The sequence below is a fragment of the Cnephaeus nilssonii genome (assembly GCF_951640355.1).
Source record: "Cnephaeus nilssonii genome assembly, chromosome: 14".
Taxonomy (NCBI): Eukaryota; Metazoa; Chordata; class Mammalia; order Chiroptera; family Vespertilionidae; genus Cnephaeus; species Cnephaeus nilssonii.
Genome location: NC_137085.1, coordinates 48,881,792 through 48,896,213, shown reverse-complemented (window position 1 = coordinate 48,896,213; position 14,422 = coordinate 48,881,792). Strand labels below are relative to the sequence as shown.

The 14,422-nt window shown below is 39.0% G+C and overlaps 1 protein-coding gene across 3 annotated transcripts in view; it reads right to left on the bottom strand.

The window, feature by feature from the left end:
* The window catches only part of JAK2 (Janus kinase 2), a 104,130-nt gene that overhangs the window by 60,392 nt on the left and 29,316 nt on the right, over positions 1-14,422 (bottom strand). For all 3 annotated transcript variants that reach the window (XM_079791143.1, XM_079791144.1, XM_079791145.1), the window contains one exon: positions 10,016-10,264. In XM_079791143.1, coding sequence (XP_079647269.1) covers positions 10,016-10,241 — 226 coding nt within the window. In that variant the 5' untranslated portion in view covers positions 10,242-10,264. The remainder of the gene's footprint in view (positions 1-10,015; positions 10,265-14,422) is intronic.

The window sequence follows — 14,422 nt, the reverse complement described above, 5'->3', positions numbered from 1 at the left end:
TTATAGCTCTAATATGATTACATTAGAAAATAACAGATTTGGCTGGAACCGGTTTGGCTCAGTGGATAGAGCGTCGGCCTGTGGACTCAAGGGTCCCAGGTTCGATTCCGGTCAAGGGCATGTACCTTGGTTGCGGGCACATCCCCAGTAGGGAGTGTGCAGGAGGCAGCTGATCGATGTTTCTCTCTCATCGATGTTTCTAACTTTCTATCCCTCTCTCTTCCACTCTGTAAAAAATCAATAAAATATATTTAAAAAAAAAAAAAGAAAATAACAGATTTGGCCGAAACCGGTTTGGCTCAGTGAATAGAGCGTCCGTCTGCGGACTGAAGGGTCCCAGGTTCGATTCTGGTCAAGGGCATGTACATTGGTTGTGGGCACATCCCCGGTGGGGGGGGGGGTGCAGGAGGCAGCTGGTCAATGTTTCTCTCTCATCGATGTTTCTAGCTCTCTATCCCTCTCCCATCCTCTCTGTAAAAAAATCAATAAAATATATTTTTTTAAAAAAGAAATAAAATAACAGATTAATCTGAATTATCTAAGTCAAGTCAGCAAACAACAGAATAACCCAAAGACAGCTGAAAGAAGGACATGACACAATAGGAGTTAATAGGGATAAAAATTTAATAAAGAGAATTAATAAGATAAAAACTGATTATTTGCAATGACTAATTAAATAAACAAACCTTTGTCAACTCTAATCAAAAAAGAAAGAAGGCACAGATAAACACTAAGAATTTTTTTAAATACTAGTGACCCGGTGCACAAAATTCGTGCACATTAACCTTTTGCACTCGGATGTCGGGTGTGATTCGACACGGTTAGCATCGGTAGCAGCTCTTTTTATACTCTTTGAATGTATCAATAATTTGAAATATAAAAAAATACAAATAAATAAGTTTGTATGAAAAAACACTCCAGTTTTTTATTCTACTGCCGCGCTTTGTAAAATCTGGGGTATTTAAAAAATTAAATCCCAAGTAGAATAAAGGAATCGAGAAAAAAGCAAGCGAGTGCAAAGGGTTAAAAGGGGATTAATTAGAGGAAATAATTTAATATTGCTATTTGCCCTTTCTCTATAATACAAGTGTCAGAGATGAAAGAAAATTAGTAAAATGTATATGAAAACCTTCTTCCCATCAGTCTGGGTCTCACCATGGGACCCAGAGAGTCAAGTCCCCGCCCACCCACATGCACCTCAAAATCGCATGAGACCCAGACCATGCCGCGCCCCCCCCCCCAATTGGGCTAGATCCAGACCCTGCCAGTCCCACCCTTGTCAAGCACTGCTGGGCAGGGGGCATAGCCTCAGGTCCCCTGGCCTGGTGCCAGGATGGTGGGCGTGGCCTGAGGTCCCCCAGCCCAGACTGGGGCAGGGGGCATGCCTTGAGGTCCTCCATCAAGCCCTGCCAGGTGGGGGACATGGCCTGAGATCCCCTGCCAAGCCCTGCTGGGTGGGGGGCATGGCCTGAGGTCCCCCGTCAAGCCCCGCCAGGCAGGGAGGCACAGCCTCAGGTCCCCCGGCCCAGCACTGGGAGGGGGCGCGCAGCCTCAGGTCCCCCATTAAGCCCCATTCACAGGAGGGCACGGCCTGAGTTCCCCTGTCAAGCCCAGCCAGGCGGGGGGGGGGGGGGGGGGAGGGCGCAGCCTCAGGTCTCCTGGCCCAGTGCTGGGGCAGGGGGCGTGGCCTGACATCCCCTGTCAAGCCCCAAGGGGGCAGGGGATGGTGTAGCCTCAGGTCCCTACTGATTGCTCGTTAAGGCTCCTTAAGGGAACTTGGCCTCAGCTGTGGGTACAGCCATCTTTGTGACAGAGTGATGGTCAATTTGCATATTACTCGTTTATTAGCTAGGATAAGTTCTGAAGACAAAAAGGGAGTGGTAGAATAAATTATGACAATAAACTTGAAAATGTATACAAATTAAGTTTAGAAATATAGAACTTTAAAAATGGATTTCAAAAGAACTATAATCATTAAAGAAACAATCTCCCACTTTAAAAAAAAAAAATAGAGAAGAAAGAAGGAAGAAGAAGGAAAGAAAAATAAAGAAGAATCAGAAAGAAGGAAAACCTCCATAAGGCCCAGAGGAAATTTATATATGTTCAACCAAACATAAAAGACAATTCTAATCTTAATTACAGAGAATTTAAAAAGAGAACAGAAAAAATGGCACATATTGTGGATTTAGTTTGACTATTATACCAAAACCAAAAAAAGACATCATAAAAGAATAATCTCACTTACCAAAATAGATACTAACAATCCTAAAAAAACCAAATCCAACAATGTTTTTTAAAAAATATATAGATATATTATTGATTTTTTACAGAGAGAGGAAGGGAGAGGGATAGAGAGTTAGAAACATCGATGAGAGAGAAACATCAATCAGCTGCCTCCTGCACACCCCCTACTGGGGATGTGCCCGCAACCAAGGTACACGCTCCTGACCGGAATCGAACCTGGGACACCCTTGCGTCCGCAGGCCGACGCACTGAGCCAAACTGGTCAGGGCAACAACGTGTGTTTTTTTTTATTAATGAAGTTCATTCACCCTAAGATTGCAAAAATGACTAAATTAGAAAACTCCATTCATATAATTTATCACAATAACATACTAGAAAAAAATCTGCAGTAAAATGGCAAAATCATAGATTTGAAAAGTTGGATAGTGAGTACACTGGTATGTATTATATTTTTATACAAAGTATTACTTAAAATATTTTATAATAAAGAAATAAAAATTAAAAAGGCAAAATAAAAAAGTGAAAAAAAAATGGAAATAAGTTATTCACAGTAAAGCAAATTTACAAGACTAATAAAATGAGAAGGGATGGTAATACCTAATACCTAGTATTGAAGAAATGCAAATTAAAATTATGTGACATCAATTTATACCCATTCAACTAGCAAAAATAGTAACAGAAATAACATCTGTTGCTGATTAATGGTGAAAAGGGTACTGTAATATAACTGCTAGAAATGTAAACTGGTAGAGTTTTTGAGAAAGCAATATTGGTATAAATTTGAAAAATCAGTATCAGTAAAAAATTATTAAAACCTTTAAATCCATCAATCTCTTCTGTGTATTCCTAAAAGTGCAGTAGATTAATAAGAAAATGTAAATTCAAGAGCAGAAGAAAAAATTAGGGTAGTAAAGTCCATGCCATGGACTGTTATAAAATTAAATAAAAGAATGAGCTAATGCAAAAGTAGTTGGCTTAGATTTTTCACAATGTATTTATTCATAAGAAAAGCAAAAAGCATACAAGAAAATATAATATGATTCCATTTTATAATATAATAGCTTCAAAATCCTAATGACTGTTTATGGGAGAAAATGAGATAGTGTGTCCATTATGTGATTATACGATCATGGAGAAAAGTATAAAAGGATTCATAATTATGATTATGAATGGAACTAAGAAAATGAAAGTTAACAGGATGGAACTAAGAAAAAAGGAAGGTAAGAGTACAGTGGACAAGAAACTTTCCCAAAGAATTTATTAAATAAAAACAGTGCGCCCTCGTGTCACAAAGAAAAGGTGAAAGGGGAGAAAAAAGACTTATCCATAGCAAAGTAAGGGTTCACCATGTAAGTTATCTTGAAACTAGAGAATAATGACTTGTAATTTTCTAAATTTTAAAATAACAATAAGTAGATAGCAAATAGTTATTTCATCTGAATATTATTTTGATCCACACAAATTCTGAATTGAAAAAATATTTTAAACTTGAACTTTCAAATAACATATAATCAAGTAGTTAGTATCATAATCTCATGTCTCTGTACATTGCACATACTTCTTTTATCTAAAAGGTAAAATATTTCACATAAATCAGCGTTCTAAGTACATATAAGACACAGTGGGAGAGGACATGCCCATGAAGGGGCCATAAAAGACCAGATATAAGATTATCTTGGAAAGAGAAAATACTGGGAAGAGAACCTTAACAAAGAGCTAGCATTTGGCTTAAATATAATCATACTAGAGGCCTGTGCCCTCTGGCAGTCCAGGAGCCCTCGGGGGATGTCCGACTGATGGCTAAGCCAGCTGTCCGACATCTTTAGCACTGCTGTGGAGGCAGGAGAGGCTCCTGCCACTGTCGCTGCGCTTGCCAGCCGTGAGCCTGGCGGCTGAGCAGTGCTCCCCCCGTGGGAGCGCACTGACCACCAGGGGCAGCTCCTGTGTTGAGCGTCTGCCCCCTGCTGGTAAGTGCACATCATAGCGACTGGTCATTCCGCTGTTCGGTCGATTTGTATATTAGCCTTTTATTATATAGGATAAACAAAATTATATAGGGAACTATTATTCTTAGCATGTGTTGATAGGGTATTTTTCAGAATGTAATGTAATGATTTTCAAACAATAGCTTAACTACACAAAGAAGGAAAAGTGAATTCACACTGAGTCATCAGAATTTTTTTTAATGATTAATAATGATTTCTGAACATATGAAAGACCCCTTTAATTAATTTTAAGTATCAAAATAGGAAAATGAATGTATCTATATAAATTGGTACAAAGGGGTCAGAAAAAAGGGAGTATACACCAAAATAAAATGGTTAGGTCAGCCCTGCGATAACAAAAGACAGTGCTTATAGTCATGTTTAGTCACAATGATACCTTATTTCAAAATGGCCATTTTATATTAATACTTATTTCATTTTGATTGGGTTGTTCTAGAAAGGAAATAAAGGTAATGACACTGTATTTGAGATAGACAATGTATTGAAATAATAGGACCTCAAAGAAATTTCTCTGTCATTTTTAAGTCCCTTTTCTTTCCCTATATACCAAGTCCAAATTCTTTTTATTTTTATTTATTAAAATCACTTCAATGTGTTTCTTTTTTTCCAAGCCATTACCAGATTTGTAACGTAGTTTCATATCATTCTAGAGCAAGAATAGTCATTATTCCACTAATATTAACAAAATTCCTATTCTATAATAAGCACAAGATGGGTATGAGAAATATAAAAATGAAAAATAGTGCCTAGCTTGAAGGATCTCACAGTGTAGTATATGGTACAGAGAAACCTTTGGAAAAATATAATTCAAGAGAATAAGTATAATGATAGTGAAGACCCAAGAAAACATAGAAGTACAGGGAAGAGGTGACAAAGATTCTCTTTTAAAAATTCTTTATTGTTGAAAGTATTACATATGTCTCCTTTTTCCCTCATTGACCTCTCCCAGCCCAACCCAACCTCCAGCATAGGTCTTCACCCCCCTACTGTCTGTGTACATTGATTATGCTTATACGCATGCATACATGTCCTTTGGTTGATCTCTTACCCTCTCCCTCCCATCCTACCCTACCTTCTCTCTGAGGTTTCATGGTCTGTTCAGTGTTTCTCTGTCTCTGGATCTATTTTTGTCCATCAGTTTATGTTGTTCATTATAATCCACATGAGTGAGATCATGTGATATTTATATTTCTCCAACTGGCTTATTTCACTTAGCATAATGCTCTTCAGGTCTATCCATGCTGTTGCAAATGGTAAGAGTTCCTTCTTTTTTACAGCAGCATACTATTACATTGTGTAAATGTACCACAGGTTTTTAATCCACTCATCTGCTGATGGGCACTAAGGCTGTTTCCAAATCTTAGCTATGGTGAATTGTGCTGCTATGAACTAGGGGGTGCATATATTCTTTCTGATTTCTTGGGATATATTCTTAGAAGTGGGATTACTGGGTCAAATGGGAGTTCCATTTTTAATTATTGAGGAAACGCCATACTGTTTTCCACAGTGGCTGCACCAGTCTGCATTCCCACCAGCAGTGCACGAGGGTTCCTTTTTCTCCACATCCTTGCCAGCACTTGTCAGTTTGTTGATTTGTTGATGATAGCCATTCTGACAGGTGTGAGGTGATACCTCACTGTTGTTTTGATTTGCATCTCTCAGATAATTAGTGGCTTTGAGCATGTTTTCATGCCTTTCTTGGCCTTCTGTATGTCCACTTTCAAAAAGTGTCTATTTAGATCCTTTGCCCATATTTTTTATTGGACTGTTTATCTTCCTTTTATTAAGTTGCATGAGTTCCCTATAAATTTTGGAGATTAAACCCTTATTGGATGTAACATTGGCAAATAAGTTCTCCCATGCAGTGGGCTTTCTTGTTGTTTTGTTTATGGTTTCTTTCTTGACTGGATCAAATTTTAGTCAGGCTCCTCTGAAACCATGGCCCAACAAGACCCATGTGTACTTCTTCACAGAATCCAATTTTAGCAAGAATCCTGGTTCCCTTTAGCAAGAATTCCCCATCTTTGATATATCATCAAACTCCTTTTCCTTACTTGCCACCAGGTGGTATCTAATCATTCTAGCCTGCCTTGAACAAGAATCCTATTAGTATGTAACCACTAACAGAATAATATAAAAACTGTAACAAAAAAATCTAATGGAGTGTTCGCTTCAGCAGCACATATACTAAAAAATCTAATGGAAGCTATAAGTTAAAAAAATTAAAAATAATTGATTGACTTTAAAATATTAAGAAAGAAGTAAAATAGAAATATATCTGTAATATCAACAATAAAAATATATTTTTAAAAAAGAAGGAAAATAGAAAACAAAAACAAATGAAACAACGCAAATAGCAAGATAATAGATTTAAACACAATTATATTAGTAATTACATTACATTACATTATATATAAATGCAAACAAGCCAATTAAAACACACAGCCTATGATTCTGGATTATAAAAAAGACTTTGTATTATTTAAAAGATATAATTTAATTACAAGGATATATATAAGTTGAAGCTAAAAAGAAGGAAAATGATATATCATGCAAACACAAAGTAAAAGAAACCTGGTAAGAACACTAAACTTTAAGAAAGAAGTATTAAAGTAAAAAGGAACACTTCATAGTGATCAGAGGGTCAATTCAACAGAAAGACAAAAAATATTAAATTTGTGTTCAACTAATAACAAGGCTTCAAAATATATGAAGCAAAAGTAAATGGAACCAGAATAGAAACAGACAAATTCAAAATCTATAAACATGGGAGAAGGCAAAAAAAAATAAAAGGACACACACATTTTAAACTATTAACCACCTTAAACTTAGTTTACATGTAGAGAACACTATATAACCAACAAGTGTTTTCAAATGTATGTGAAACATTTTTTAAAACTTGCCTGATAATCTGAATCATAAGACAGTCAACAAATTTCGAGGACTGAAATTATACAGAGTATAATATGGGAGTCCCAGAGGAAGATAAAATAGAGATCGGCACAAAAAGAATATTTAGAGAAACAATGGCCCAAACCTACCATTGTTTTTTTTAAATATTTTTAAAAAATATTTTTTATTGATTTTTTTTTTAGAGGAAGGGAGAGGGATAAATAGAAACATCAATCAGCTGCCATCTGCACACCTGCTACTGGGGATAGAACCTGGAACCAAGATACATGCCCTTAACCTGAATCAAACCCTTGACCCTTCAGTTGAGGGCCGATGCTCTATCCACTGAGCCAAACCAGTCAGGGCAAAACCTGTCCAAATTTGATGAAACCCACAGATACACAATCCATGAAGATCAGTATGTTCCAAGATAGACAAACACAAAGTGTTATATTCCAAAACACATTAAAATCAAACTATCAAAAGCCAACAATAGAGAACCTTGAAAACAGCAAGAGAAGTGATTTGTTACATACAAGAAATTCTTGATTAGGAATCCTCAATAAGACTCAAAGCCAATTTCTTATCAGAAACCATTCAGGACATAAGGCAATAGAATGACATACTTAAAGCACTCAAAGAGAAAACTCTCAAACAAGAATTCTGTATCTGCAAAATTATCCTTCAAAAACGAAGAAGAAAGTAAAACATTCTCAGATAAACAAAAGCTGAAAGAGTTCACATCTAACAGATATTTCCTACAAGAAATAAGTCTAGGAGGAAATGATGAGATATTAGAGAGTAACTAAAAGTAATGAAAAAGAACTGTGATGAAGGTTAACTACATAGGTAAATAAAAAGCCAATATTATTAGATTTTTATTATAATTCTTCTTTTTACCTAGATGATTTAAAAGACAAATGCATAAACCAATAATTATAAATCTACACAATGCATAAAGATATAATTAGTAAAACAATATCATAAAGGAGAAGGTACAGAGGTGTATATAAGCAAAGTTTTGCCTACTATTGAAGCTAAGGTGGTATTAATTCAAATTAGATTGTTACAAATTTAAGAGACAAACTGTAATTCCTAGGCCTGGCAGAGTTTGGGCTCCCAAGGCTCTAGGAGCGCTGCCCCCTGGATTTGGGTGACTCCATCCTTTGAAATCTAGGTGGACGCCGCCATGCCCCCTGGGCCTGCATTCTCAGCTGGTAGAAACAGTTTACTCTACCAAAGTTTGCAGTATGCAACCTACAGAGGGTCAGCTGCTGCACTGAGGACTACCAGAGCTAAACCTGGGCAGGGCACCAGAGGAACCCTCAATATGAGGCAGCAGCAGGAAGCAGGCAGGAGGTCTCTACGATCTGGCAGCTCTCCTTTGAAATTGTTTGCCATCAGGCCCTTGCAAAAGAAGGGGCAGCCCGGGTGATTTCTAAATTGCCTTTAGTGTCATTCTTCCATTGTCTTAGGAAATAGCTCCCGGCACCTGATGATATGGCTGATCCACACTAATTATCAAATAGTGTTTTCTTTAGACACCACTTTTTCATTTTTTACAAGATGGATTGGTTGAGAATTTTCCAAATCTTCAAGTTTTGCTTCCTTTTTGCTTAACAATTACATCTTTAAGTCGTTTCTCAAACATTTTACTATAAGCAGCAGTCAAGATTTGTCAACCACACTTTGAACAGTGTGCTTAGGTAAATATCCAATTTTATTGCTCACAAAACTCTACCTTCCACAAAACAGTGAAATATAAACACAATTCAGGAAAGTTCTTTGGCACCTTACAACAAGGATCACTTTTCTTCCAGATTCCAGTAACATGTTGCTCATCTGATCTAAGACCTCATCAGAATGGCCTTTACCATCCATATTTCTACCACCATTCTATTCATGATTACTTTAAGTATTCTCTAAGAAGATTGAGGCTTTCTCTACAGCTCTCTTCTTTTCTTTCTGAGTCCTCACCAGACTGCACAATGAGGCTTTTTCTAGCATGCACTCAAAACTCTTCCATTACCCATTATGCAATTTCAAAGCCACTTCCACTCTTTTAGGTATTTGTTACAACATCTTCCCCCCCTCCTCCACTTCTCAGTACCAATTTTTGTCTTAATCCATTTGGAATGCTCTAACTAAAATACCATCGACTAGTTGGCTTATAAACAACAGACATTTCTCATCATTCTGGAGGCTGGAAAGTACAAAACCGAGACACTGGCAGATTCAGGTTCTAATAAGGACCCACGCCTGGTTCACAGATGGTTCATCTTCTGATTCATCTTACTGTGTCCTCACATGGCTGAAGGGGCAAAGACGCTCTTTGGCCGAAACCGGTTTGGCTCAGTGGATAGAGCGTCGGCCTGCAGACTCAAGGGTCCCAGGTTCAATTCCGGTCAAGGGCATGTACCTTGGTTGCGGGCACATCCCCAGTAGGGGGTGTGCAAGAGGCAGCTGATCGATGTTTCTCTCTCATCGATGTTTCTAACTCTCTATTCCTCTCTCTTCCTCTCTGTAAAAAATCAATAAAATATATTTTTAAAAAAAAGATGCTCTTTGGAGTCTCTTTTAGGGTACTAATCCCACTGATGAAGGACCCCCCCCCCCCGCCCCCCCGATGATCTAATCACTTCCCAAAGGTCCTACCTCCAAATATCATCACACTGGGGGAATAGATTTCAACATAAATTTGAAGGGGAACACAAACATTCAGTCTATAGGACCAGACCAAGGCAGATTTGCCTTAAATTCTACTCTAGTGACGATCTCATGTTTTATGCATGTTCTACATGTGTGTTGTATTAGAGTAGCATAATTAAAGCAATCATCTATTAATAAACAGAAAAAATATTTTTAATAGTTACCACAGGCTTTAGAAGCAGCAACACAAATTTCTTCTGCAACATATTCCCCAGTTGAAAACTTCAGGTAATCTCCCTCAGTTTTCCCAAGGGAATGATAAAGATACACCTGAAGGACTGGATCTATTTGTTTCACAGGATCAGTAATTCCAGGAATATCACCATTCTGATGCATAGGAGGTGTGCATGTTCCTTCCATTTCTGTCATTGTGAGGCAAGCCATTCCCATGCAGTCTTTTTCAGAACATTTGCCTGTACGAGAAAACAACACAGTTAATCAATGACTGTGAAAAACATCAAGATTATAAACTTCCTGTAGACAAGGACTATAAAATTGTAAAGTTTACAATTTAACTGAGGAAGCATAATATAAATATGTAACACAAAACAGAGAAAATCAGTTGCAGACCACAGAAGAGATCCCATGAGACAACATTTCTTAACAAATGAATTACTCTGACAATTGCTTATTAATGTCTGAAGGGGAAAAATAATATTTCAATATAGGATTAATTGATGATTTTTTATAAGAGGAGTTAATATTTGAAACTGATCTTGAACAATGGATTGGATTTAAATGGGTGGAAGAGGAAAAACATTCCAAGAGAATAAAACTGTTGAAGAATAGAAAGATACAAAATATGTTCAGTAAGTTATTGGGCAGAAGTATAGAATTTGAGAAGTTATACCATTTAGGATAATTGATACTTATGGCAAAACTGCAGCTACATACCCAATCTGCATTTTTCCTTCCTTGATACTGAAGCTCAATTTTGTTGAGGAGAGTAATGTATCAGAAAAACAAAACAATACACTGTACTTCCCCACAGGTGGATAACCACGTGAGCCAGTGTTAGCAAATAAGATTAAATGAAAGTTGTTGGATTGTACTTCCAGGACCACTCCTCAAAAGGAGGGTGACTCCTTTTGTTTTTACCCCCTTCACTCTCTTCCTATCCAAATCTTGTGGTCAGTGCACATCATAGCTACCAGTCGAACGGTTGAATGGTCGAACAGTCGGACACTTAGTATATTAGGCTTTTATATATATAGACTAGAGGCCTGGTGCACGAAATTTATGCACGGGGGGGGGGGTTAGTGTCCCTCAGCCCAGCCTGCACCCTCTCCAATCTGGGACCCCTTGAGGGATGTCCGACTGCCTGTTTAGGCCCGATCCTATTGGGATCGGGCCTAAACAGGCAGTCGGACATCCCTCTCACAATCCAGGACTACTGGTTCCCAACTGCTCGCCTGCCTGCCTTCCTGATTGCCCCTAACCGCTTCTGCCTGCCAGCCTGATTGATGCCTAACTGCTCCCCTGGCAGCCTGTTTGCCCCTAACTGCCCTCCCCTGAAGGCCTGGTCACCCCTAACTGCCCTCCCCTGCAGGCCGGTACCCCCCAACTGCTCTCCCCTGCAGGCCTGGGTCCCCCCCAACTGCTCTTCCCTGCAGGCCCAGTCACCCCCAACTTCCCTCCTCTGCCGACCTGGTCACCCCTAACTGCCCTCCCCTGCATGCTTGATTGCCCCCAACTGGCCTCCCTTGCAGGCCTGGTCCCTCCCAACTGCCCTTCCCTGCTAGCCTGATTGCCCACAACTGCCCTCCCTTGCAGGCCTGGTCCCTCCCAACTGCCCTCCCCTGCTGGCCATCTTGTGGTGGCCATCTTGTGTCCACATTGGGGCAGGAACTTTGACCACATGGGGGCAGTCATCTTGTGTGTTGGAGTGACGATCAATTTGCATATTACTCTTTTATATTAGATAGGATTAGATAGGATAGAGGCCTGGTGCATGGATGGGGGCTGGGTGGTTTGCCCTGAAGGGTGTCCCGGATCAGGGTGGGGGTTCCCTTGGGGTGTGGGACGGCCTGGGCGAGGGGCCTGTGGTGGTTTGCAGGCTGGCCATGCCCCACGGCGACCCAAGCGGAGGCCCTGGTATCTGGGATTTATTTATCTTCTACAATTGAAACTTTGTAGCCCGGAGCGGAGCCAAGCCGTCTGCTCGCTCCGTGGCGGCAGCCATTTCTGTTGGGATTTATTTATCTTCTATAATTGAAACTTTGTAGCCTTAAGCGGAGGCCTGGACTGGCCAGCGCAGGTGGAAAGCTTGGCTTCCTCCATCTCCGGGTGCAACTCAAGCCTCCCTCCTGCTCTCTGTGGCTGCAACCATCTTGGTTGGGTTTATTTGCATATTTGCTCCTGATTGGCTGATGGGCATGGCTTGTGGTATAGAGGAAGTATGGTCAATTTGCATATTACTCTTTTATTATATAGGATTACACTCATATGTGGAATCTAAGTAACAAAATAAATTAATGAACAGAATGGACCCAGAGACATGGAAGCATGGAACAGAGTGCGGAATCTCAGAGGGAAGGCGGGGGGAGGGTGGGTGGGTGAGAAATAATCAACCAAAGACCTTAACTGCATAACCCATGGACAGAGACAATAGGGTGCTGAAGGCCTGGGGAAGGGAAAGCGGGAGAGGGGCAGGCTGAAGGGAGTCAATGGGGGGAAAAGTGGGACATATGTAATACTTTCATCAATAAAGAATTTTTTAAAAGATTTATTATTTTTTAAATATTACTGGATTCAACATGCTAGTAATTTGTTCAGCATTTTTTTTTCATATATGTTAAACATATCCCCCCAGATACCTGTTAGCATCAAACAAGCTTTTCTTGTCTTTATCTATTCTCAGGTGTACTTTAGGTGAATTGGTTTCTACCAGATATTTGGCTACCTAAACATATTTTCAAGAGTACATTTGGCCAATTATATCTAATGCAATAACTCTCCAAACTATAATCAAACATCCAAGTAAGAGCAAGCCAAGAAAAGTTACGTAACATGAATTGCACAAGGGCAGAGTCCAATTCAAGCTTCTTGTCAATGATAATAGGAATATCATGTCTAACAAATATCATCAGTGATAAGAACTTGGATCTACTTTTCAGCAACTACTGTTTTTTAAAAGGCCTCAGGCCTGGCAGGTAGCTCATTTGATTAGAACGTTGTCCCACTACACCAAGGTTGTGGTTCGATCTCCAGTCAGGGCACATACAAGAAATAACCAATGAATGTATAAATAAGTGGAACAACAAATTGATGTTTCTCTCTCGCTAATCAATTTTTTAAAATCTTTTTAAAGATTTCAGTTTAAAAAAAGGTCTTAGATTTTTCTTAATCAAATATAATTTTCCATGATAAAGACAAACATTGGCTGAGAACGAGAGTATCAGGGTGCTATATTAATGTACCTGTCCTTCTGTATCTCTAACATTCCTCAAAGGCTCAGCTAACACTTAAGGGATGGCAACTAAAATGTAAACTACAGAAGGCATCAATTATTTTTTAGCCTCACCTACTTTTAAGTTATTGGGCAGTTAAAGAAACTGGATTTACTATACACTTCATCTAAAATATAAAAGACCCTTTCCTAAAAACACATTTTCTGGTGTCAGCAATACTTCCTTTAGTTTTTATCTATATTATCCATTTCAATAAGTAGAATTTTTTTATTATATACTATTAAAAATTACTTCAGCTCAGCAGGATGACTCAGTTGATTAGAGCAGCACCCCGAACACCAAAAAGGTTGCTTAAGGGTTCAATTCCCGGTGAGGGCACATTGTGGGTTCAATCCCTGGTCAAGGAGTGTACAGGAAGGGACTAATCAACGTTTCTCTTTTCTTTCTCTCTCTCTCTCTCTCTGGCACGTTGTGGGTTCAATCCCTGGTCAAGGGGTGTACAGGAAGGGACCAATCAATGTTTCTCTCTCTCTCTCTCTCTCTCTCTCTCTCTCTCTCTCTCTCTCTCTCTCTCTTCTCTCTCTCTCAGAAATCAATAAACATATCCTCAGGTAAGGGTTAAAAAATTATTTTAACTGAAATAAAAATTTAAAAAAAATTATCCCATTGCCCAGCTGATGTGGCTCAGATGGTGGAGTGTCGACCTATGAACCGGGAGGTTACAGTTCAACTCCCAATCAGGAAACATGTCCAGACTGTGAGCTCAATCCTCAGTAGGGGGCATGCAGGAGGCAGCCTATCAATGATTCTTTCTCATCATTGTTTCTATCTATCTCTCCCTCTCCCTTCCTCTTTGAAATCAATAAAAATACATTTTTTAAAATTATTTCATTAATTAGCCTCTGAGCTAACCTTAAAATGATTTTATTATACAGTTTATAAATATTTTTGTATTCATTTATAATATTTAGACTTTATTATAATTTGTTGGAATTTACCTATATTTTATGTGAATGCTGATTTCCATTATTTGATATTAGAGGCCCGGTGCATGAAATTCGTGCACAGGAGGGGGTGTCCCTCAGCCCGGCCTGCACCCTCTCCAATCTGGGACCCCTTGGGGGATATCCGACTGCCGGTTTAGGGATCGGGCCTAAACCG